At 37.5% G+C, this 26680-nt stretch overlaps 2 protein-coding genes and 1 long non-coding RNA gene across 3 annotated transcripts; 2 read left to right on the top strand and 1 right to left on the bottom strand.

Moving 5' to 3' along the window:
- Positions 1-819: 819 nt before the first annotated feature.
- On the bottom strand, positions 820-1997 carry LOC131697696 (uncharacterized). Its single transcript, XR_009307447.1, has 2 exons — positions 1787-1997; positions 820-1100 (listed from the first exon to the last, which is right to left on the bottom strand). It is a non-coding gene; the product is annotated as an uncharacterized LOC131697696 (long non-coding RNA).
- A 369-nt stretch (positions 1998-2366) lies between these two features.
- LOC117412590 (pre-mRNA-splicing factor ISY1 homolog) lies at positions 2367-9276 on the top strand. The gene is made up of 11 exons (XM_058988462.1): positions 2367-2517; positions 3327-3349; positions 3682-3733; positions 3983-4048; positions 4397-4439; positions 4536-4648; positions 5132-5249; positions 6205-6327; positions 7466-7587; positions 7791-7877; positions 8793-9276. The coding sequence occupies exons 1-11, from the start codon at positions 2515-2517 to the stop codon at positions 8898-8900; spliced, it is 858 nt and encodes a 285-aa protein (XP_058844445.1). The 5' UTR covers positions 2367-2514; the 3' UTR covers positions 8901-9276.
- A 2244-nt stretch (positions 9277-11520) lies between these two features.
- On the top strand, positions 11521-25601 carry LOC117412207 (haloacid dehalogenase-like hydrolase domain-containing 5). Its single transcript, XM_058988459.1, has 8 exons — positions 11521-11878; positions 15057-15260; positions 16009-16121; positions 17477-17570; positions 19091-19124; positions 20158-20332; positions 22146-22334; positions 22806-25601. Exons 1-8 carry the CDS (start codon positions 11765-11767, stop codon positions 23203-23205), a joined length of 1323 nt encoding a protein of 440 aa, XP_058844442.1. The 5' UTR covers positions 11521-11764; the 3' UTR covers positions 23206-25601.
- Positions 25602-26680: the final 1079 nt, after the last annotated feature.

Below are 26680 nucleotides of genomic sequence, written 5' to 3'. Positions count from 1 at the left end.
TGTTTTTACTAATATTAACTGACATGCTTTACCTGCTTTTCATTTCAACATTTCAAGTAAACCAAATTGCAGATCACAATTTTTTCAAAAACAGATCATATGATGTTATCAATAGTAAATTGATAAAAAGCATTACATTTTTTTTACCCCCTCCCCAACATATTACACAAAATAGTGCTGATTCCCCTCAAATGTGTAAGGACCATCTGGAAAACTGGTTTCTACTAAAAATGACCTAAACTTTTTTTTTTTTTTTTTTTGGTACAAACTACAGTTTCAAGTGTCTTTTTCCGCTTGAAAATAAGCGCCACCTGGTGCTGACAAGGCACTCTACAGGAGCATGGTATGTGTTTTAAAAAAAAAAAAAAAATGACATGGCTTGCACGTCAGACCCAGTCCAGGGTTTGTGAACTACCCTCAGTTAAGTTTTTTGTTTTTTTTAACGATTACGAGTTGGATGTTTAATAAATTGTTCCACTGTTGCTGCGTGTAAAACTACAGACTCAGCAGTGACTTATTCATGCTGTGAAGCGAAATCAGTTCAGAGCAGATTTACCAGGGGCCTGATTGTTCAAACTACTACCACCCGCTCATTTTAATAAATGACTGAAACAAGGGAAATTCTGAAACCCAGGACTGGATTCAGGGCTAGTGCAAGTTTAAAGCCCTAACATACATATTATGATCATTATTATTAGTACATATAATGCAAATGTTTATTCAAAAATAAAGTCATGTCATACAATACAATGCCATACCATGCCATTAAGGACAGGTCATTTGAATCATAATAAATACATGATAATGAAGATTTCTAGATTTAAGGAAACCATTTATTTAGAAAGGCCAATTTAAAAAGTATACATTGTTGTTCATTCATACAAAAGTGTTTATATGTATGACATGTGTTAACAACTTGTCTCATCATGAAAATACATACAATAAAATGTAATTATCAAAAAGTATTATTGCACTTCCATATTGAATAACGCAGGTCCTTCATCTCCTCTGCCCACTGTGAACAGATCAGGGTTTGCTCCAGGTGAAGTGAGAAAGTGAATGACAGCTCTTTGTTCCTTTCACAGAGAATCTGGTCATTTCTGAAAAGAAGAGTTATATTTAGTTACATGGACCTTCAAATAATTGTTTTTTAAAAAGACACTTTTGTGAATAAAATGGTATTAATATAACAAGACAAACACAAACAAAAAATTCAGGTAATTAAATAACAGAAACCAATATAATGCAAATGAGTGTCTGCTACTTTTGCCCAAAACAGAAACAGCCACTGATCTCAGTTTGCATTTTCTAAGCTGGGTCACAGTTATTTTTAAAACAGCGATCTACAGTCACCTCGCATATAATGTCTGAATATTAATGACAGCACCACTGCCTCACAACTCAATGCAGTGGCTGCGCAATATTCATATTGTACTCTAGCATTTCCAATACAATAGTGCACCGACAGTTATGATTTGAACTGCAAGCATCGCACGTGAAATGCAGTTTTATGGGACTAGCGTTTTTATCTTTGGGTCTTGACGAAGCCTTGGGAAGTTAAAATTAACTTCAAAATCACCAACGCACAATAAGGAGCGTTGCTGCCACACATTGGCCCAGTGTGTTATTACCAATTCCATAATTCATCAGATCTTTTTTTTCCCACATTAGCTTTTTTCTTAAAAAAAAAAAAAGACATACAGTTTAACCAGAACAGGACTCCCGTACTCAGTACTCAAAAAACACGTTGCATGTTTAAACCCAACATCTACTATTTTCACTGTACCTGCTTCAACAAAGACTATCCGTTATAACTGAGTTATTTCAAGCCCATTGACAGCCTTCACCTCTGAATCAAAGGAACACAAGAGAGCCATCTGCTGAGAACTCGGATACACATGGTTGAAGTCCCTCATGTGTTTCTGGTTAATTTTTTTTTTAATACATTTCGCATTTTGTATGATTATTTTTGACCAAGTAACGTCTTTTCTAAAAAAGAGAAATATCCAAAAACATACAGTAATCTTACATTTTGCACACGCACACACACACAAAACACTATGTTAATTAAAACAGTTATTAACTTACGTGTATATATATAATAAAATACATTTATTACAGCCTATGGTGTACAACTATTCAAAGTACTGGCCAGTTCACTAGTACTACATAACTAGATGCGTTTCAAAACCGTGAAACAACTCTTCCAAGCGATTTCATATTTGTGTTACAATAACACAAAACACATATTAAACCGGTGAATAATTCCTCACCGCTTCCTAACAACCTCTACAAACGTGCATCTGCTGTAGTTACCTTCGTTGTTCAAAACATGTTTCTACCTTGCTGTCAATAGTGGGCGTCTGTTGCACTCTGATTGGTCGACAGGTTCGGCGACACAACTCGAACTCTCAACCCTGACCCTTGTAACAATCCCTTCCTGTTTTCATTCAGCGTGGTGAACTTGGAGGAAGCGCCGCAGAATTTGCTGTACTTTACGTTGAATAGCGGAAGATGGTACGTTGTTAAAACAGTGTTTTCATTATATACATGTATTATTTTGGTCTCGATGCTTTCTTATAGGAAATATTGTGGCTTTTACTAGCTATAACTAAGCCCAACCGGGACCATTAATTCTGCATTGTATTCCATTTTGAGTTTGATCTTCAGAAATTCTCACTCATACAACATCCCTGAAACGTTAAATGCCAGTTTCCTAAATACAAATACTCTTGATGTGTCACGTGATTGTAAAAGAGTTAACATCTTTTTTTTACACATTTTGAGACATCATTTTCAATTCATTAAAGATTCACTAAACTTCCCTCCTGCATTTGCCTGAAAATGTTACACTATGGATCCCTGTCTTTTCTGGGAACTGGTGTAATATGGCTGTGTCAAACACAGGCGAGTGTCCTGGCACTAGAAAACCAGCTTTCTGATTTGCACCACTGTTCAAAGCTGGCACGGTTCTTGGGTTTTCACAAACGAATTTGAATTATACTCCAAGCAGTTCCATATCTGAATCTCATAGAGTGTATGTTAATAACGAAGCATCCAGGGATGGCAATAAGACTGTCACTGCAAAGCGGTTTGATCCGTTCCTGGTTTAATAAGATACATCAGAGCTTGTTACTTCTATACTAGCGCTAATCAAGCTCGCAGTAAAACCTGGAATGGATGAAACTGCTATGCAATGTTAGGAGTTTTACAATTATGTTTGAAGCGGAGCAAAAATGTGGCCACACTAAACCCTTAATATAATTTATTAAATAATAAGGTGTATAGTCATATTGAAATAAACTTATTTTCTTTTTCAACAATAGGCTCGAAATGCTGAAAAGGCCATGTAAGTATACTCATTTAATGTTTGGTGACTTTTACCTATTTTGACAATAAACTGAGGATTCACATTATGTTTCTAATAAACTGATATGCATGTCATGTCATTTTCTAACAAAGAATAACAGTCATCGTAGTATTTTCAAATACAATCTTCATTATTATTCTGGGGAATATATATTTATATATATTTTTTAATTAGACAATTTGTTTAATCATGTGTCAAGTTTACTTTTTATATAAATATGCTTACTGTGTTGCTGTCTTGGAAGTACAGTTTCATATTGTTATAAAATGCAGATATTTATCTCCCTGCCTAATATTGTTTTTGTCATGCAGGACAGCCCTGGCGAGATTTCGCCAGGCTCAACTCGAGGATGGAAAAGTTAAAGTGAGTGGTAAATTCCTAGAAACATTATTAATGTAGTGGCAAAAATCATGACATTGTGGCCATCTCAAAATAATGATTCTCACCAATAATTCAGTTCTGTTTACAATACTTAAAAACGTCATATAACTGTGCTACATATGTGTAAGTATAAAGGGCATCACTGTTATTGACTATATGATGATAACTTGCATAACTAAATCCTTCTCGCTGTACACAAATCATTCACTTTAAATGTGCTCAATCCAACAGGAGAGGAGGCCTTTTCTTGCTTCAGAATGCAACGAGTTACCGAAAGCAGAAAGATGGAGAAGACAGGTAAGAAGATAAGGCAGTGTTCGTTAGGAGTCGGAAATTTTGTTTTCTGTTTAAATGTTTAGAAGGTCTGTTTAAATTTAAATTGACAATACTGTTTTCCCACTAAGCTCACCTGTCCCTGATATGACATTACTGGGATTAAAACAGAACCATGTATTTTAGTGGGCTACATTAAATCCAATTGTGTGTTTTATTCCTTTTAAAACATTAAAAGCCGCAGGCATGATCTTGTATGATTGTGTGTGTGTGTGTTAAGTCATTCTTTTGAATTATTTTGTTTATGGTTAAAATATTGAAGCTAGGTCACATGCATGTATATTTAACTATTAAATCTGTTTGTTTTTTTAGATAATCAGCGAAATTTCTAAAAAGGTTGCACAGATTCAAAATGGTAAGGAGTTTTATCTAGTTAATTTCATATCTAAAATAAATAATAGTTCCTATATCCTAGATTGTTAATAATCAAAGCATCCTTTTCATTTACTAGCCGGCTTGGGGGAGTTTAAGATACGGGACCTTAACGATGAAATCAATAAGCTGCTCCGAGAGAAGGGACATTGGGAAATTCGGATTAAGGAGCTGGGAGGTCCTGATTATGCAGTAAGTTGCTTTTTGAAGTAGAGGAATTCTGTGTCAAATACCCACGTGACCATCTCAGATTTCTAAAACACCTTGACAAAATGTTTTCCATCTATATTCAAACTGCAAAATAATTGTCCTATCAATTGTTAGATGTATAATTTTCTTTACTTTGTTTGGCATCATACTGCCAATGATACGGATAGCAAAATTGTTGTACAGTAATCCGTCGTGTATCCGGCCTAACCGTTTATCTGCCATCATCAAGCTCTTCAGCAACGTCACCCAAGTGTGCAGCGCTAATGCAAAATGACTACAGTTGTGCTTACAATTGAATTTCTTTTCTTTTTTCGTAAACTGGTGCATTTTGCTGCTGTGAATTACCCGACACTAATGTAAGTGTATACAGCCCAGTAAGCTAGTAACTTTTAGTGCTTATCCTGCTCTGTCGCTTCAGGTCTCTGTAAGAGCAAACTGAAATTCTGCCATTTTTCCCCTCCCCAGAGAGTTGGACCTAGGATGCTGGATCATGAAGGGAAAGAGGTGCCAGGAAACAGAGGGTACAAATACTTTGGTGCTGCCAAAGATCTACCCGGGGTTCGGGAACTCTTTGAGAAAGAGCGTAAGTACATTTAAAGGACAGAAGTCAGCTCCAAAGATGTGCCAGTCTCAAGCTTAATTAGCAAAGATTATAGCTATGCTAACTTCATACAGTAAGTGACTGGGATGTTGGTCACGCAGAACCGAATTTCCAAACTAAACTGTGTAATTGCCTTATTAATCTCAGAAATGTTCTTTTGGTCTCCTTTTTCAAAGCATGATTTGTGATAATAACAAAAAAAGCTCTGTACATATTAGTTGGGAATGCAGTCATTTTTAATTTTTGCGTGATATTTCGAAAATTGGCAATGGGAACAGGTCACAATTTTTTTGTAAAAAAACTAACAATGTAATTTAAAAAAAAATTGGGCAAATTCCTTTTTATTTAATTATATATTTATCAGCAGGTATTTATATTTGAACTAAGTCATATGTTATATGCCTGTGGCAGAGTGAAAGCTGTGCCGGTGCTCGTGTGTGTATGTGTGTGGGGGGGGGGGGGGGGGGGGGGGGGGGGGGGGTTAAAATCCTCCCTGTAAAAACATGTGAGGATGTGGCTGGAGCCATCAATTGAATACATAATTAAATGATTAATTAGGCTCCAGCCACAGGTGTATTTAAAGGGTGATAACACATGTTAGAGAGAGAAAAGGATAGAATAAATGTTGTTGGTTGTAAAGGGGAAGGTATGTGTTCTGTGTTGTGTGCTGTATTTACGTCCATGTCTGTGTTTGTTTACTGCGTGAATATTTGTAGACCTTTTATTTTGTTAATGTGTTTTGTTCAATGTTCAGTATTTGTGTTGATTAAACGTGGGCATTAGCGCTTCACTGCAGCTTTTCTGTGTCTGAATCTGTCTTCCGTGCTGATAACATCCGGACTGTGATGCTACCCTGTCATAATGCCATATTAAACCTGTCTCCATACCTGTTGCATACTGACTGAAGCAAGATTAATTTTCTTTTCTTTTCATTTAGCACTCCCTCCTCCAAGGAAGACTCGTGCAGAGCTTATGAAAGATATTGATGCAGAATATTATGGCTACAGAGATGAAGATGATGGTGTTTTAGTGCCTTTGGAACAGGAATATGAGAAACAAGGTATATGCCCGCAGTATTTTCAGGTCTTGTAAAGTTTAGAATAGTGACAGAAATGTTCAAGATCATCCTTTTAATTTTGTCCATGTGCAGGTATATGCACAGAACCCAAGTTAGAAAGAATGAGATTACACCCTGCTAAATCCTGTCATGTTAGCAGTGTTCGATTCCTGTTCTTGGATGGGGGCGTACAGGGAGCAGGGCGTTGAAGTGGATACTGCAAGGGTTAGGGACAAAAACAGCTGGAACAACCTCATACTGGTCAGGTGCCAGACTAACCTGACAAGACTTGAGTCCAGGGATCAGAAGCTGATTAGTAAGTGAGCATTTCAAATTGTGTAGGAAAAATGGCAAAATGTAGGTTATTTTATCGGAGCCAAACAGGTTCTTGCTAGACATTTGACTAGATAATTTGTTCGGCATCAGTTCACTTGCCTCATGCAAGAGAATAGTTTTTATTTCAGAATCACAGGCTTGTTGCACAACTTTGAGGACTAAATACTTTTGTTCACAAACAGTGGTAACGTTAGAATTTAAAAAGAAGCCCAATGTGTATCAATCAGAATATATTTTTGTACTGCTTGTTCTTCTGAGTTCATTCAGCCATTTCAAAGACAACCACGTGACAATATGCATTAGCTATTGACTGCACAACTGTTTCAGTCATATAGTTCTGCTTAATCATGGGCTTGTAGCATTTAATTACTGAGATGCATGGGGAAATGAAGAGCATTATCCATCATTATCTAGTCTAATAAGATTGTATCTATTAATTGCAGTCACGCTTGAGATGCTGTCTTGTGCTTTAACACATGACCACAGTCGGATGGACTGCGTTTATAAATTACTACTCAGATGTATTTTTGGGGTTTGTTTGGTTTTGAGGGGTGATGCGTTTTTATTATTTTTTTTTATTTTTTTGGAAGTATTCTTTAATGTATATTTAAATACATAAAATAATGCTGTGAAAAAGTGAACAGATATCATTTAGAAAACATGATAGTTAATAATATTCAGTAGTAGATAGCGACTTTTTTTTTATTTTTGTTACATATTTAAAATCAAATTGTCATTATTAGAAGCACAGATGATTGTTTTTCGTTTGCCCTGGAACTTTTAAGTGTTGATCTTGTTGTTTCAGTCTTAGCTGAGGCTGTGGAGAGATGGAAGGCAGAGAAGGAGGCTCGCCTGGCTGGGGAAGAAGCAGGGGACAAGGAGGAAGTGGAGGAGGAAGAATATATTTATGCGGTTCAAGAGGATGAGGTAATGCACAGCATGCAGTACACTACTACAGTCAAACCTGCATGAAAGGCCACCATGAAAACACATACCCGTCTACATTGACCACTGGGATGAGTCGCAACATATATGCCCTGGTCTACCAAAATGTTATAAAACTGTGGTTCTGTGGTTTACTCAGAAGAGAATAATTGTTTCTTATAACCAAAATCTGTTTGTTTACGCAGTCTGATGAAGAAACTGGCGAACCTATGGACGGCGAGGAAGGATCACAGAAATTTATAGCGCATGTCCCAGTACCCTCCCAGAAAGAGGTAAGAACTTGCTGGTGCTCTACCTACAGAGCATCCACACGTAATCACGTAATACTTGCACAATGCCTGGTTAAAATGTTTGTATACAGTAGACTCCACTATGTAAACACTGTAGTAGACACTATGACTCCAGTAATGCATATGCATAGACATAATTTTGCTTTCCTGTATGAGAATATTTGAATTTGAAAGATTTACTATTTTGAAATCGTAGCAAGACATTGACACACATGACAGTACGAAGGCTTTTAGTTTTGCTGATCAGCTATATAACTTGCCCTCTGTAAGTAGAGTCACATTGCACAAGCCAAGGACTAATTTGCTTTAGGTTCATAGACGTGTATTGGTGTATCATGTCCAGAATATATACTAAAATAGTTTAAGAAACTGGTGTCAATATCATTTTAAATCTGGGCAGACATTTAGGCATGTGTTAACTGCTGACTTTTATTGAGGTCTAAGACAGATAATAAACATAGCAGCTGGTCTTGGGTATATGCATGCATGACTTTGTTAGTTTGTTAATTGGTGTATGTACATTGTGTGTATTCATTATTTAAGAAAAGGTTAAGAAATTATTTTTGGGGAGCCACGTAAGATACAAAGCGTTGATCGTTTTCCTGCCTAACAGTATTCTATTATTATTATTATTTGTTTATTTAGCAGACGCCTTTATCCAAGGCGACTTACAGAGACTAGGGTGTGTGAACTATGCATCAGCTGCAGAGTCACTTACAATTATGTCTCACCCGAAAGACGGAGCACAAGGAGGTTAAGTGACTTGCTCAGGGTCACACAATGAGTTAGTGGCTGAGGTGGGATTTGAACCGGGGACCTCCTGGTTACAAGCCCTTTTGTTTAACCACTGGACCACACAGCCTTCTATATTCTGAAAGGTATTGTTTACGATTCCAGATTGAAGAGGCCCTGGTCAGAAGGAAGAAGATGGAGCTGCTGCAAAAATATGCCAGTGAAACTCTGATGGCACAAAGTGAAGAAGCCAAAACACTTCTAGGATTGTAGCATCAGCAGCCAGCGCACGGGTGGAACATGTTTGTTCTGCAATTATGTGTCTGACTTTTTTGAAAGAAGATTGGCTTTAATACCTCTGGGGTCAAAGACTGCTGGCAACGTAACTCTTGTTGTGTGTGTCCCTCAGGAACTCAGGTTTCATTGGAAGGCTCAGTGATACATAATGGGATAAAATGTCATGTCACTAGTTCTAGTGACATAGATAACAGTAAATCCAACTCCACTTACTGTGTGTTGCAAACATCTCACAAAATATTGTACATAACCACATGTTTGTTTGTTTGTTTTCATTTTGTAATATGAAATACTTTTGTGGATTGTTTTAGTAAACTTATTTTGTAAATAAAAAAAAATTAAAACAATTTTATTTGTTTTAAAAGCATGCGTCTTCTTTCACTTAAAGAGTACATTCTGAGAGATTTCTAAGTGGAAAAGGATGTATAAATGTCACTCATCTGTTTTGTTCCTTTTGTTTTGTTTTTTAAACGCAGCAGGTTCGCTTTCAACTACGAAACAAAACCTGATGTGGTTACTTACATAAAGATTTAATAGGGTAACGACTGTGAAGGACTGACAAGAAGAATTTTAATTAAATGTAGTGTGAACATGAGCAGACATTTAGGCATGAGTTAACCCTGCAGCCTTTTATTGAAGTCTGCTACACTCAACAAAGCATGTGATATGATAACTAGCATAAACCACCTAATAATAAACACACCTAACCAATTCTGGAGTTTTAAGAATATTGGTAACAAGACATGTAGTTCAGATTTGAGGCCAGATAGGAGACTGTGGGAAGGAAACCATAATGTATGCCCTATTACGACTGATATTCATTTAAAAAAAAAAAAAAAAAGTGAATTTATCTGTGTCCACCCCAGTATACCGTACCATAGAAATATTCATGGTGGAGAATGGAAACCCTCCCTACACACACATAGAGCTACTTTGAATCTGTCAGCTCCATTAGATGAAGCCATGGAGGTAACCACCACAAAACTGACATTTACTGACGCTGTGCGACAGCACAGAACAGCCAGCTCTGATGAGAACTGTTGTCTGATTAGATTGTTAATGGAGGTGGGATACAGCTCCTGAAACCTTTGGATCAGCCAAAGTAGAACCTTTAAGTAGTCATGAAGCGTAATAGCAGAATTACGTTTTTTGTTAAGTCAAGTTTTAATAGCGGATACTTGATAACAATTTCACTGAGAAACATTGATGCATCAATAGCTATGGCCAAAAGTGTTGCATCAACTAGAATTTTAGGATTGAAACTCAATTCTCAATTTAAAATTATATATATATATATATATATATATATATATATATATATATATATATATATATATATATATATATAACATAACACTATTCAGCAAGTTTTACTTAACTTTATGAAGCAAAATTAGTTAATTCTATAGGGAGATGCAAAACTTTTGTCCAGAGTTGCACAGATTCTACTGGACTTGTGCATTTTGTATGACAGTTGAAGTGTTTGTTTCAGTTAAATGACCCCTCTATAGTTACCAAGGTGCTGATGCTAAGATACAGATCTGCTGCCTTTGGAGCTGGCATCACAGATTGGAAGATAAAAAGCTGATAGCATCTGTCAAAATGATGTAAATGGTATTAACATTTCACTTTGGCCCCTTCAAACACTACATTAACACAGCATGGTTCAATAACTATGTGAACAGTAATTACATCTTCACTGTATGTATTAGAATGGTATGCCATCTGATTCTTAAAGAAACCTTAATAAATTAACATATTACTGGAAACAACATAAGAATTATTTAACAAGCACCATTTAGAATGTACCTGCAGGGCCTGTATCGTACTGGACCAAACTGAAATAACAAAACTGCTTTAGCACATTCAGGTGAAGGTCCAAAATATCTGAAAAACTTGAACTAAGAAACACACTGTTGTGTAATGTGTCTCACTTCACATGAAGGATTAGTTTATGTTATGCTAATAAAATTCCTGAAATGCATTCTGTAATACAGTATATAAAAGCTGCATCTCCCTGTTGCTGATCGTAGGTGCTTGGATGGCAGGTCCAGTATTATTATTTATTTATTTTTTTTATTTAGCATACATATTTATCCAAGGTGACATACAGAGACTAGGTGTGTGAACTATGCATCAGCTGCAGAGTCACTTACAACAACATCTCACCCGAAAGACAGAACACAAGGAGGTTAAGTGACTTGTTCGGGGTCACACGATGAGTCAGTTGCTGAACCTGGATTTGAACCAGGATTTGAACCAGAGACAACCTGGTTACAAGCCCTTTTCTTTAACCACCAGACCACACAGCATCCAAGACTTTGCAAATATCACACATTTCACCAATGATAATTCTATGGACCCTTTGTTTCAACCATAAAAGTCAATGAAGGAATGGGACTGAAAGCGTTTTTTTTTTAAATAGCTCCTACGTTGGGGGCAATTTGTGTAAGATTTAAAGGTAATTATAAGTCGATTTTGTGTGTGGGTTTTTTTTTTTTTTTTTTAAGGATATCCTCACAAAAGAGTCTACCGGTACATTAGAATTCTTAAAAGGGCCATGTACGTCATTACAGCGGCGCACGACTATTTCGTATCCTAAGAGCACCCCATCCGCTGTCGGCTGACTCACTGCCAAAGGAATCTGGTGTTTCTTCCCCTGGTTAAAACAGTTTTGGACGCCTCCCTCTGTGATGGCGTCACATTACCTCCTGAGATATATATAACAGAGGCATAGAACAGTGGGGGAAGAAAGGAGGGTGTCTCCGGCATTTTGGTTAGCTTTACGCTAACCGGCTGCACTCATTTTAGGGGCTAGTCTGGTTCTCCGGAAGAAGATAATGAGAGGCTTCTCGTATTTAAACCGGGCTGCGAACGCTCTTTGTAGCCCGCGGGTTGATAGAAAGGTTCGGCTGGGACGGTGCGGGCTGTGCGGTACTGCCTCTGATAGTAAGGTAAGGGACCGCATCTGTGAAACATTGTGTTAGTCGGTTGTCTTGTGTATCGCTACTGTATATTTCTCTATTTGCTCACCGCCTTCCCCTCGTGTAATTTATTTGAACTTTTCCAAATAATATCAGGTTTTAGTTTTACAGTAAAAAAAACAACAACTTTGTTTTCATTTTTAAATTACTGGTTTGTTTAACAACATATTAAAATGTAGTACACAGATTATATAGAAAATAACATGTACTTGGAGAAATGGTTGGGTATTTTTGCTCGCGCGGTAAATGTATCGGCTGTTTTTTTTTGTTTTGTTTTTTTTTTCGGTGGATCCTTCATAATAAATGAAATCGCAATAGAGAGAAATCCTGCTCTCTGATTTGCTGCTGACCGTGTTACGTACAAGGCAGACACGTACATCAAATGGAGCATGTCTCCTGTTTCAGTAGAACCTTTCCACAACCCTAAAACACTTAATGGCTTGAAAATTGTGTTTACACGCCGTGATGATATCTCTTGTTTTCTGTTATCTGTAGTCCTTGCCTTATTGTCTCTCAACTGCTCACTTCATGAAGTAGTGTCTCTCAGCAGTAATTGAAGTGTGCTTTCTGAACACCAGCCAAGAAAAAACGTCCCCTGTTTTCTCTTGTGGTCCAAATCAATTCAACTTTAATAATTTTGCCTACTCGCACCTCTGTTCAAACGCACTACACATGGTAAAATAAACAGAACATGTATTGCTCCGTGTTTATGAAAGGTTAATTTTCTGAGGCACCACAACCAGTAGGTCTTCTTACCTGCTTATTTATTAACCCTTTAACACTAATGTCATCTTAGCGTTGTATCTGTCAGATGGGGTTGCATGTTTATTTGTAAGTTCAAAAGATATCCTTTCAGATTGCATAAATGATTTAGATCTGCTTGTTTCACTTTGCAGAGTGGGCAGTGTTTATTACTGTGTCTCAGTACCTTGCATTAGTAGCCATGGTTTGTGATGTTGAGGATTATTGGTTGCTGTGCACAAAATAGATTTCTACTCCTTGGAATGCCCAATCGCATTTCTCCTCACCACAGCAATTCGCCACACAGCTCAGAAGACCCGAAGGTTCAGTGGGCATCCTTCGATCCCACGACCAAGCCAGCTTCCTTTTTCACCCAGGAACTCGAGAGCGGATGGCAGCGAGCTACCGGCCACTGGAGGGCAAAGGCCAGCCCTGCAGGCGTCTGCTCTGAGCTCACTGGGTGCCTGGCCAGCAGGGCTTGCTGTAGAGCAATGTGGAGAAACAGCCCCAGGCGGTTTTACCTCCCTAACCCATGGGAACACCACAGCCAGGACGCGAACCTGCGCTGTATGACTCGCCCTGCGCACCACACAGCTGTGCTTCTATCAGATGAGCCACTTGCGGACACCATACTAACAGTCGTAAAAGGGGGAAGTAGTAACCCCCCCCCCCCCCCCGGGTATTTACTGCTACTGTGGTGACTGAGCATGTGGGAGTACAATTGTCAAGGTTGACTGGACGAGTGTCCCAGCTACGGTATAAAAAATGAGTAGATTTATGCGTTTTCGAAAGGACAGCAGAGGTATTTCAGGAAAGTCTGGCATTTCGTTAGGCTCTGGAACCTACTCTGAATGTGGCCTATTTAGCAGAGCATTGGAAATCATGTTTTTAAAATGATCTCTGCTGGACATGCACTGTTCAAAGCAAAATCCCTTTTCCCTTGGGCGTTACACAGATGTTTTTTTGCAAATTCTAGCAGATTGGAAGAAATCTGTGTAATCCCCAAAAAGGAGGAGAAAGCTGAAAGCACAAAAACAAAAGTTACGAATGGACACAGTTTAAAGCTGTTAGGCGATACAAATTACGTAAAGTAAATCTGGACTCTGATCTGCTTTTGACATTTAGGGCCAAACGGCTGTCATTCATTTCATGAGTTCAGTTTTTGGTTATTTTTGTTTTTATTGCCTTAAAATGAATACCAGAGTACCTGGAAATTCGGGAATGACACGTTACTGGTGGTCTACAACTGAAACATTTATACTCTTTATATATTTACTGGTCAGAATTCAAGTATACACTAAGGGGCCAATGTAAGGATACGTCCAAAGTGATTTGCGGCTGCAAAACACCCATGTTGCTGCCAAAAAAAGCACATTATTAAATTACTTTGAACAAATAAAAGTGGAGTATGTAAACAACTAAAGTCTATAAAACTAGCTCAAACTGAAGTGTTTTTTTCTCATTTGCACAACAGTAAATTGGTCGTTCAGAACGTTGGGTTCCTTCTGGTGACCAGTTATTTCTGTGTGTTTGAACTGCACTCTGCTCCTCCTGTTTGTTTCAATTTTATCGTATTGTATTGCTGCTTCAGACTGATTTATGTGAGTCGTTGGTGGACGTGAGATGTCAAGGGGTGTCCTCCTAAGATTCCCGGCACTAACTTCTCCAGGACTGTCATTGTACTGTAGCCGTATCCTCAACACACCTGATCCCAAACTACTTTTAATTAAAGTCTCCACATTTCTCTGTACTTTAAGTTTCTTTGAGTTTACCCTAACTAAATAAAAGATAAGCGTTTGGAGAAAGTGTCTGTTAAGTCCTCATGTGAGCCTAGGGGGGGGCAAGTCGATCAAAAACTTCCCTGCAGGGAAGTACTTTTTTGGGGCGAAGTTTGTAAACTTCCCTCCACGTTGATCAACTTAACTTCATGCAACTTTCCAGTAACTTTGGAAAATTTCAAGCAGGGGTATGTTGTATTCAAATTAAAGATGGTACGTGCTCTCTGGTAATTAGTGATGATACCAGTGCCCTGGTAATTAGTGATGGTACCTGCGCCCTGGTAATTTTTTTTTTGAGCCGACTCCGTTCAATTAAACTCTTGGAAAAGTGTTGATTTGTGAAAAGCAATGTAACTGAACATGCTTTTTGTATTCAGTTTGAATTTAAAATGAAGGTGCTGCCTTATATTGTATAACTTTGTCCTTCCTGTATCCATACTGGGCTTTGTTTTTATTTGCAGATCAGTAATGTACAGTAAAACTTGTAATGTACATTACAATGATCCGTAATGTACAGTATAACAATGCTACTAAAATGTTCCATTAAAACCATATTTCCGGTTTTACCCCATTAAAAGGTGTTTTGCCAGCTGTAAGTCTGTTTTGTTAACTGTTTCCCCCCCCCTCAGTTGCAGCCTGGCTTTGGTCTCCTGTTTGACATTGATGGAGTGCTGGTCCGAGGAAAGACGCCCATCCCAGCAGCGAAAAAAGCCTTCCAAAAATTAGTTAATCCTCAAGGGCAGTTCCTTGTGCCTGTGGTGTTTGTCACAAATGCAGGGAACTGCCTACGCCAGACCAAAGCAGATCAGCTGTCTCATATTCTAGGAGTGCCTGTGAGTATTGGTATGATTTGATTAAACCTGTGGGATGGTAGTCATAAGCAGTGTGGTTTATGTAATGCATCTTCAACAGATCAGCTTCAGTTCCATGACCCCCCCCCCCATCCCCCATCTAAAGATATAAGCCATTGCTTTAACAAATGGTGGTCTCTACAATAGAAATTATATCATGGTGCCCCACGACGCAAGGTGTCAAATACCACCAAGGTCCATTTCCCTGTATAGCACATGCTTTCCCTCATGCATATATATATATTTGAACTGGGCAATTGACCTGTGACTGTATGCATAAGTGTGTGTCTCTTCATCTGCAGTCTTGAAAGTTACTCTTTTCCTTTTTGAGGTGAGGCTTCCTGCCATCAGTTTTCAGTCTGTTTGGTTTGTGGTGAAAAGGATCTGAATTGCTGATACATACCTATTCCCTGTTTTTATAACTGTGGATAGAAAACAAACACAGACCTCCCTGTTTCAGTGCTGACACATGAACTCCAATGTGTGCTGCGACAGAAGACGACATAACAGCGTCTTTCATGTTCAGGATTAATTAAAAAAAATTAGCCCTTGATATACAACACGGGATTGAATACAATATGATCACAAAGCACTTGACATTGAACTAATACTGACACACATCATATTAACATAGCACATGGCTTCAGATCTCTGTGCTTGAGTGACGTGCAAGTTCATCTTTTAACAGATATGTAAGTTATGCATATTTATTTATGTAATTACTTTACAGATTTCCCAGGACCAGGTGATGATGTCACATAGCCCTTTACGAATGTTCAGAAAGTATCAAGACAAGTGTGTGCTAGTGTCTGGACAAGGACCAGTGCTCGATATTGCCAAAAAGTATCCTTTTTTTAAATTTATTTTTTTTAAATAATTGTCTTGACTAGTTTGCATGTTACCATACAAGAATCCTTAACATCACATGGTAACTTCCACATTCCATGCATTATGTAATCTTTGCCTGGCCATTTTTTATTTTTTCTAGCTGAACAGATTCAAATGCATGCTTGTGGACTTTTAAGTACAAGCTATCAAGAGAAAATGAATAGTTATGCAACAGCTGACCAAAATGACGCATGTACAGAATATTGGGGGGTGTTCATTTAAATACAGGGTTTGCAAACTGATCCGACAATCCTGGCTGCTATTGTGTTTCAGATGGTGAGAAGAAACTAACTGGCACCTATGTGTGTAATTACACTGAAACAAATCCAACTGGATTGATGTTAAATCTGTTTAAGTGCTTTGATAAATACAGGGAAGAGTTACTTTAATTACCTGAACTTTTAATCACAATAGTTTAACGTTTCTGTTCACTTTAGTGGACTTTTTTTTTATTTATACGGAAGGGACTGTAGAGAGGCATAGAAGTATTTTGGCTGTGATATAGATCACTGAACATTCCAGCTAAATTATTTATTTATTTATTTATTTATTTATTTACTTAAGGTTTCTGGTCAAGTTATATATCTTGTCATATTAAAAAAAGGCAAGTCACTGTAAATAACTGCAGTGTCATACAGAAAGAAGCTTTCCAAACCCTGTTCTAGTGGTAACAAAGGGATACATTATACCTTGCACTTACTAACTATAAAGCTGTTTTGGCTTGTCATTATTTAGCAGGTTTACTAACCAATGTTCTCTAACCTTTTCAGTCCTGACAGAACCTCAAGGTTAAAAGTAGATTAGTTTGAAAGCCTAGTGAATAGTTATCTAAGCTGAAACAACAATAGAGCATGATAGAGAGAACATTCATAATGGGATATTAAAAAGGTAAGGAATTAAATATTAGGAATGTGTAGATGGTATAAGCAATGCACTAAGTAAGGATTGGAAAAAAACATGACCGGCCAGAACGCTGGGTGTATAGCATCAACATGACAAGAATACAGCACTATTCCTGCATGCTTTCTGAAGCATCAGTCTGCTCTCTGGAGTCCAAACCAGTAATCTGTGGGTTCTCGGCTAGGAAGTACCTGCCAGTCAAACACATGTTATATAAACCAAGCCTGGCTGATTTGATGGTGGATAAAACTTACTTTGTGCAGGGTGATGCAGCATTAATATAGCAGTGCAGAAAAGTACCATATGGTCATACAACTCTGAGCAGTAACCATGCCTGTGACTGACACTTTTTTGAATGGCTAATCTCCTATCTGTGATATTTGTTTTATCCTTAACCAACCTTCCAACAGCTTAGGTTTTTCCAAGGTTGTTACTATTGACATGCTGCGAGAATCATTCCCCTTGTTAGACATGGTCGACCACAATAGAAGACCGAAAATACTGGTGAGTGTTAAGCGTAATAAACCTCTTCGATTTTCATATGTGTTTTCTGTGGCAGCAGCTGCTATTTCCCAGTGCGCCTGCAAGAGTACTTCTAATCTAGATTGGAAAAACCTTGATGCAATTGTACGTAGATATGGTCTGTTGAAAGTTGGGTAATTATACTGCAAAGAGAAGACCATCGAGTTCAAAATGCGTGGGGAAATTCAGAGGAAGCATGTCTTTTCATTTCCGCTAAATGCAGGTGCTGTAAAGTTCTTTGACCACAATGTGAAAATGTGTAGTTGAATTCTGGTGTGGTAGGGGCAAGCACTTCAAAATGCCGTTCCATTGGTCAGAAAACAATTTCACTTAAATGTATGGCTCAGTACGCTTATTTCAGAAGTTTCTTGCGGGTAGATAGTCTAAGCTGTTAAGTGACAACAGTAATCGACAACTGAAAGGATTACCATGGAATGAAATTGATCCATACTTCTATACATGCATTCTAAATTCATATGGTATGATACTACCTTTCTACAAAGGATAAATTGATCTTTTTTTTTTCCTCTCCAAGATCCACTGAATATTTTATTTTGGTCTTCAGCAAAACAAACGAGCACAAAGCTCACTGATTTCATTATTATTTCATATTTCAAGTTTAAAAAAAAAAAAAAAAAAAAAAAAAATTCTAATGCACTAATAACCACAGAATTTTCCGAATATAAAGGAAAATGTCAAGTTTACTAAGGTGTAGCAATCATTTGTGGTGGAAGGCTCTGGCTATAAAATGGGGTGGGGGAGATAACACTTGTCATTGTCAGGAAGCAGAACATGCATGAACTTTAGGATTACAGCTTTAAGACAGGTGTTGTCAAAATGATCTGCAACCAGCCCTTTTGGAGATAACACTTACCATTGCCAGGAAGCAGAACATGCATGAACTTTAGGATGAAAAAAGTGTCCCAAGGTATTCTATATCTATATCTGTACATGCCCAACAGATTCTATACATTTGTTAACCAAGGTATTTAAAATGACCTATAAAATAAGAACCCACAGAATTTAAATTCGGTGTCTTAGTTCAGTTTTGAGTGTGTGCACATTAACATTATTGATTTCAAATATATGCCTGTCTTATTGAGAGCCCAATTTCTATATGTCCTGTTTTTAAGATGATGCAAGTTACGTAATGCAGCCCTGTTGGTTTTGAAATGCCTGTACACCCATGAAACAAACAGTTTGCTGAGTAGAACAGTTTAGGTCTCGCACTGCAGAGCCTTGGGAGCCAATAGCTGTGAATGGGGGAGCGGGGGATTGTTAGCTGATGTAACCTATGTTCTGTGCTGATGTAACTGGTTTCAGCTGGAAAAAGGACAGGAGAATTTAACGTCTGGGTTAAAATATATATATATATATATATATATACCAATCAGTAGCACTTACAAAAGGTCAGTCATTTGATATGTAGCCACCTGCATAACAGAAATAAAAACGCACCTCAAATTTAATTTGAGTGTTATCTTTCTTCTTTTTTTCTGTAGCCTTCCTCTGATGTAAATCTGCCTAAAATAGATGGTAAGTACAATATTTCATGATGTCGAACAAAAATCGATTGGAAGTTTCTTAGATTTTCCTGTTCTGTTATTTGAATGTTAGAGTTGTGAAAGATTATTTCTCATCGGTATCTGTTTTAAAATTATGTGAAATGATACTAAAATTGTGTGTTTTGTAGTATTGTATATTTTTTACTTAAGGGACAACTCCCTCCATATCGCTTTACAAACTAAGTTAGGTTACTGTATCTTTAAGAGAAAGTTACTCCGCAATGTCTGGGGGAAGCATCACTGTTTTTCAAGTGAGGGTCCTGTAGCTGTGATCCTCTTCACTTCGAGAAATGTTCTGTAGCTGTGTTGATACCACATACTTTTTGAAAGCTACATGTCTCTTTAATTGGGCTGCCTCTTGACTAGAGTGAACTGGATGACACGTTAACTGAATGTCACTGGGCTTTTTAAAGGGGTGGATAACAGCATAATGTGCTATACAGACCTTGAAATGAGATGGTTCATTTTAACCTGGAACCTTTAATTGTCTTCATACCTCCTTGAAGATTTTTAAACCAAGGAAAACTGGGAGTTATTAGGTGTAGGCCCTCTTGTTCAGCACCAAGACTACGGATTTCCATCCTTTTTCCGCAACCAATGAAGTTCATACAATTGCAAAATAATCAGTTTAATAATGAACAGTATGAATAACACAAAACAAAAAATGGCTACATGAAACTTGGCATTGCAGTAACAAATATTAAGCTAACAACCCCCTTGAAATAATGTGTTTTACCTCCTGTTTTGGTTTTCTTCCCCAATTTGCATATTAAGTGTGAAGACTCTTGAGTTACACTTCATGTAATCCACCTGGTACTTTGTTAACTAGGATCAATTAAAAAGGTCACGACTTGGGGGATTTGGAGCGTGATCTCCCAAGTTACACAAAGTAATCCTCTAGTATCACTGCAGTGTAAATGTGTTGCTTCGGTTTGGAATTGGTTAACCTACAGCTATATAGATCGGTTAGTTGAGGAGGAAAACAGTATGTCCTCTTCTTGCAGCTGTAATTCTGTTTGGTGAGCCAATCCGGTGGGAGACAAACCTACAGTTGATTGTCGACGTTTTACTGACCAATGGGAACCTAGGAGGTGCCCACAACAACCAGAGCTACCCGCATATACCTGTGCTGGCCTGTAACATGGACCTCATGTGGATGGCTGAAGCACAGTCACCAAGGTAGGCCTTGTCTGATCTCGAAATGAAGGGGGGCAGCTCTGTGTGCAGTGAGCTTGTTCTCAAAATTCTGCGGTCTGTTTTACCATTCAGCTGAAACGCTTTCTGGGTTCACTGATTCAATTCCTATTCCGCTGTGTAGGAACAACTTGGGGTTTGAAGTGCGGCTTGGTTACTTGCGTTCGTTAAACTTGGAATATGCCTCAATGCTGTTTTTTAAAATGTCCTTTCTGGTTTCTAAATAAACAAGTGGAAGATTGCCTTCTGTTTTTTTAATTCAGCATTATGATTGTCTGTGAGTGAGAAAGCATTTATGGGCATTCACGATCCTCTTGCTGCAAAACACTTGCTCAGTAAAGGGTTAAAAGAATGGTGTCAGTATTGATTCTACATGCTCTCTTAACCACTAAGGAAGAATGTGCAGTCAATCCCTTTTACTACTGTACATGCCACTGGCCTGCAGGGGAAACGAAAGAAACTGGAAATGCGTTTATATATATATATATATATATATATATAAATATTTTTGTGTACCTACATTACTTTTTTTTTTTCTTTTTGATTTTGCACCTTTTGGTACACAAGTTTCCCACTATGAGTCTTTCTCTCTCTCTCTCTCTCTCGTTTTTATATTTCATTGTTTTGTAAAAATGCACGTTCACATTGATTATAAAACAATTCATTTTTTAAATCATTTTGCTGGACCACAAAGGAATAGGTGTAAAATATCCCCTCAGTTTATGAGAAAATAAATAGATGTGCTTTCACAATATCATAAAGATCAGAGCAGTTCTAAACTAGGTTGATGTAATTAGGCTATGCAGTGGGGCATAACGCTTGCACTTCTAAAACCTTCTGTTCTTGCTTGTTTTTTATGCTGCCTGTGAACACTGCTAGTTTTAATATAGAATATATAAAAAAAGAACAGTGAAGAACTAAGATTATCAGAACAATTAATCACAAATAGCTTTGAAGCTTGCTGATGAAAAATCAGATTGCCATACTGATAAATGTAATGGTACAACGTGTTCTACTGGCTTATAGCCTCCAGCCACGGTTTTGGAATGACCAGTGACCAGACATGACCAACGTCTTTGCAGCGTTGTTAGTTGTTAGTGCTGGCCAACTGGAATGCAACATGGTTTTTCTCGTTGTTCCTGTTGCAGGGTGTGCTTGCGCACAAAATTTTCTGGTCTCGTGATCTCCTGGCTTGCAGCACTGTGTTCTAACCACAAGGCTACACTGACATAAGGGTTGGGCTGCCGGTATATATGCTGCCCTCCAACTAGTAGTCCAAACGTAAACCGTTTGTTAAAATAATTTCTTTGTCCGTTTTCCTATCGGTCAAGCTAGGTTTTATTTCTTAAAAATAAATAAATAAATAAACAATGCTTACATTCATGACAGTGGTCCAGTTCGTCTTTATTTATTTTCTTTTTTCGTGTGGTGGTCTCATTAGTGTTGTCCAAATTTAGCCTTGGGTTTTGATCTTATCTGGCTTGGGGCCTGGGTAAACGTACAGTGTGCTGATGTGAACAGAGATCCGAACATGCTGTGTTTCACTAATTGACTAGTTTCAGGAACATAACATTTCATTTATTTACAATGCTGCTGTGGAATGTACCAACACCTGGCTTCCTGTATCTTTTTAAAGAAGACAAAAACACATTTAAGCCCTTATCTTCTGAAAGTATTTGGCAAAAGCAGCAGCCTCAACCACACACCTCAATAGAGAATCTCTCTTGGTATTTGCACTTGCTGCATGGTTTCAATTCCAGGCACTGAATATTCACAACAATGTTGTTTATTCTTTCAGGTTTGGCCATGGGACGTTTCTAGTTTGTCTGGAGAACATCTATAAGAAGATAACAGGCAAAGACCTGAAGTACGAGGCCCTGATGGGCAAGCCTAGCGAGCTCACATACCACTATGCAGAGTATCTGATAAGATCTCAGGCTGCGGAGAGGGAATGGAGGAACCCGATTGGAAACCTGTATGCCATAGGGTGAGAAATAATCCATGCTCTGCTTTCCAGTATGAGTAACCATGTACTATAGTAGCATACCTGAAAGAATTGTATGTCAGTGGCATGGAAACTGTCAAGCTGAATTACACTACCATTCCCCCCAAAGAATAATTGAAAAACTAAACTTAGATCGCCTAACAGATCCCCTTCAATCACGATTTTTATTTACATTTTTAGAAATTTATAAACAGTTTGTGTGTACTCTATGGAGTTTTGAGACGTTGCCCTGCCAAAAATGTGAAAAAAAAAGCATTATAAAATAGATATAGATAGGGAACATAACGTGGTACAATTTTGCATGCAGTGACTGAAAGGGCTGTATATTGCCACAATAATCCCCTCCACAGTCCTATATTTGATACACATTTTTTTGTGGCAACTGTTGGTTTGAGCATTTATAGAGTTTGCTATAATATCTTGTGTGTTTGTGTGAATTATTTAATCTTGCAGGGATAACCTCATGACAGATATCTATGGTGCTAACCTGTACAATCGCTACCTGGAAGAGAAATCCTCTAGAAAAAGTTCCAAAGCACTGGCCAAGGTGGTGGCGGGGACAGGGAGCAAAGCCAGTGCTGTTTCCCAGGAGGAAGAGTCGGACAATGCCTGGGAGAGCGAACTGGCCCCCCCCTCTGCCACCAGCTGCAGGTCTGTTCTGGTGTGCACCGGAGTCTACGATCCCCACACGCAGGTACCGTCCGACCCCAGCGAGTGCATTACAGAGACTGTGTTCCACGGCCACAGAGACTTCCGCTTCGACCCGGCCCTCGTAGAGCCAGGCCATCTAGTGCAGGATGTAGACGCTGCTGTGCAACTCATCTTTGAACAGGAAAACTTTGTGCCTCTTTAAAGACCAGAGTTATTTTTGTTTTTTGTTTTGTTCTACCATCCTGATTTTAGAAGTTTTTAGCTCTCCAGATGCCAAAAAAACCCGAAAAAAGAATAGAGTATAAATGATGTACAGGTGAGTGCATGCAGTCCTATTTAAACACTCCAATTTGTCTTCTGGTTTTGTGGACATTTAATGGTGCGTAGATTTCTTTGTGAATATATTGGGTACCTACTTGCCAGAAATGTTCTGACCACCCTCCCTCGTAAGAGTTTTCAACACTGTTCTGTGGTGTGGTGTGTGTGTGGTGGTTTTTTTTTTTTTTTTTTTTTTAAAAGCTTTTTTTAAAATCGCTAACTATTCAGAATAGTTTCAAACTGTGCTTTTGTCCTGACAGGAAACAGATGAGTAGATACATCTATTGTAAACCATACTCTTCAGCATATTAATAATGCTCCTTTCCCATTCATAAACAGCAGTTCTGTTTAAAAAAATGAACCATGTATGTACAAAGTAACGTAAAGGTTTTAATGATCTGCCCATTGGTAATGGTTGACCTAATTTTTGGACCTGAGATATATATTTAACTAATTTGGAATAAAAAAACATTTTGGATTTTCAAGGCAGTTTTTAAAAGATAGAAAGCTTTGTAAGCATGTTTTTTATATACATATAAAAAAGTCTGGTCCTTTTTAAAGGGTTAGTTTTATATTTGTTTTGAAGATTAAGAATCTTAAATACAGTATTGGGGATTATGATTTTTTGGTTTTAAATTCACAGATGAACACCAAAACAAACCAGAAAAAAGTTGGTCAAGTCATTCTTGGAACATATATTAAAAATATATATGTAAAAAGAGCATAAAACAAACTCTTGAATTTAATATTTTGGGTAAATGTATTCACACTTGAAATCATGTTAGTGGTAATCATATACTGGTAACTGTTTAAGAACAGTTTTGGCAATGGTATACACCCTGCAATATGTATAGTTTTTTGCAAAAAAACAAAAAAAATAACCTGTAAACTGCACATGTAGCGTTTTATTTATTTAGTCTGTTACATTTGTATATGGAGGAGTGTTTGATTGTGGAAACTTAATATGAAATTTGGTTTTAAAATAATAAACATTAACATTGCTATTTTATATTGGTTTTTTTTTTTTAAAACCTTAAATAGATGTACTGTTTGGACTCTTGCATGCAGATTGCTACAGGGATGCAGTGTTTGAGTCCCAGGAATTGTTGCATAAATGGGTTATTTTAATTATACAGCAATTTTCTAATTCAATTGTCTGAAACTGCCAGTAATGAAATCCTTTACTGGACAGTAAAACTGTAAACCTTTGCCATGGCAGGATATGAAGGGGTTAAAATGTTGCTCCAGATAACCTGCTGCCTTCAGCCAGAATAGACAGATTATGGAACTGCCAAAGGCATAACAAGGCAACTGTTCTGCACAGATGTGTTCTGTTATTATAAAAACATTAAAAAAATAAAAAGTTTTCTGCCATTCACAGGTGGCAGTCGATGGTTTACATTAAATATGACCTGTTTTTTTTTAATAAAAAGTAATTGAATATAATGAATAAACCGCAACATAAAATGAAGACTCGGGCTTGTTGCCGAAATGTTTTTACTAAATCCCATGTAGGTCATGGTGCTCGTTTTCCCAGTCCTGACATCTGATTGGCTGAGCTATGTATAGCAGGAGACTGTCTTGGGAATTGCAGTATATATTTACATACACAGTATTAAACGTTTTGATCAATTTGCTATTAGCGTTGTGACGGGCCAGGTGAGTGCATTGAGAAATCCAAACATTGACAGGACCTCCTCCCCACCCCATTTTAATATAGGCAGGGACTGAGGGGGTTCTAGCAAAGCTTGTTCATTCCAGCTGCCTCTTGCGTTTTATGTAACCATGTCTCTGTTTGGTGCCACATGTGACCTGAGGATAATGAGCTCAGTTCCTCTGTCACGTTAGTTGGTGCAGCTTCTAAAAGGAGTTTTACTGTTTTGAATAATACTTCTGTATGACAATCGGGGCATGGAAAGATAATTTAAAAGGTTTACAGCTGTTGGACGTGATCACAAAGCTTTATTAACATTTGTTCTGCAAGTAGAAGGTGTCTTCATTTAAATACTTTAAATTGACTAAGACATTGCTAGGGTCATTAAACCGTTTTGTGCATTAATTCATGCAGGCTCTGCTCACACATGCTGCCTTACCTCAATCAGACTTGAAAAGAGCCCCCTCTGCTGGAGACAAACAGCAAAAGCAAAAAACCAAAGCATTTTTTTTTTCTTCAGAAAATCCAATTTATTTCAGTAAAACCACGCAAAGCCCTAACATTTTACAATTTCAATTAATTTTTGTCTATTAAAAGTATATAAGGAAAACTGACTCACTCATTTTTAAAGAAATAAATATTATAATAAGCCTATAAAGTTATTTATAATCAGATTGCAAAAATGTCAAAACATTTACAGTACATGTGCAGTTACATGCAAATTTCAAACACCAAATCACCTTTTATAAACATTTAAAACAAACCATAATTATAAAATCTATTGATTTTTTCCATCTCTGGTTTTTATAAAGCTAAGAAGGAATCCTATTGAAAGCAAACTTCTAGACAAAAGGATTTCCATTGTAAACAAGGCACAGAGCGCTCTATAGATAAGTAGTTTTCCAATATTAATGCTTACCACAGAAACCTTCCTCTTAGAAAATGCTAATTTGAGAAACATTAAACAAATGTATATTCTACTGTGCCTTTTGAATGAACATTTCAAATTAAATTGATAAAAATCACAAATTTCTTCATTATTGGAAGACATACAACACAAGAGAAGCTGAAACTGAATGGGAAATGTTCCAATACAAAACAAATGTAAAGAACTAAAAAAAGATCCCCTATCAACAAGTAGCTTAGCACAGATATTCAAAATACAAGCAGGTAGCACATGATTAACACTAAGGCTCTTGGGTCTGTGTGGTTTGAATTCTCTGCAGTAGTTACACAAAGGTACTGTGCTAAGAGGAGTCATACCAAAACGGCTATTGCGTTCAACAACCTATGGGAAAACAGATATACATACTGGAAATCACAGTAAAAAAAACAAAAAAAAACAACAAACTCTATAAGCAAGTCAAAATAATATCCACGTTTGATATGAGAAAAGTGAATTCAATATGAATCATTCAGAACTACAGAGGTGGTGTGTACAGTACAAGGCACATTCAATCAACCCATAGAGTTTGCAACAATTGTACACAGACAGAGCTGCAGGGTCCCTTTATTCTTGTGACTCAACCAAAACCGAGGGCGTTTGAAAAACACTGAAATGTGACCAAGTTTCAATAAGAATAGGCTACACAATACATCCAGGAGAACCACTTCATTTCTCTTTCTTTTAGCATGCTTACTTGGAGTCACAACTAATGAAGAACTGTGTACGTCATGTAACGAGCATCTTTTAACTGGTCCACAA

The sequence above is a fragment of the Acipenser ruthenus genome, chromosome 16 (genome assembly GCF_902713425.1).
Source record: "Acipenser ruthenus chromosome 16, fAciRut3.2 maternal haplotype, whole genome shotgun sequence".
Taxonomy (NCBI): Eukaryota; Metazoa; Chordata; class Actinopteri; order Acipenseriformes; family Acipenseridae; genus Acipenser; species Acipenser ruthenus.
This window is presented reverse-complemented; position numbering and strand designations above follow the sequence as displayed.

Coding starts and splice junctions, on each gene's coding strand:
- LOC117412590 (XM_058988462.1), top strand. Junction 4,649..5,131: donor TGGGAGGTCCTGATTATGCA/GTAAGTTGCTTT, acceptor TCCCCTCCCCAG/AGAGTTGGACCTAGGATGCT. Junction 7,588..7,790: donor ATGCGGTTCAAGAGGATGAG/GTAATGCACAGC, acceptor TTGTTTACGCAG/TCTGATGAAGAAACTGGCGA.
- LOC117412207 (XM_058988459.1), top strand. CDS start 11,765: ATGAGAGGCTTCTCGTATTTAAACCGGGCTGCGAACGCTCTTTGTAGC. Junction 19,125..20,157: donor AAATCTGCCTAAAATAGATG/GTAAGTACAATA, acceptor CTCTTCTTGCAG/CTGTAATTCTGTTTGGTGAG. Junction 22,335..22,805: donor GGAAACCTGTATGCCATAGG/GTGAGAAATAAT, acceptor TTAATCTTGCAG/GGATAACCTCATGACAGATA.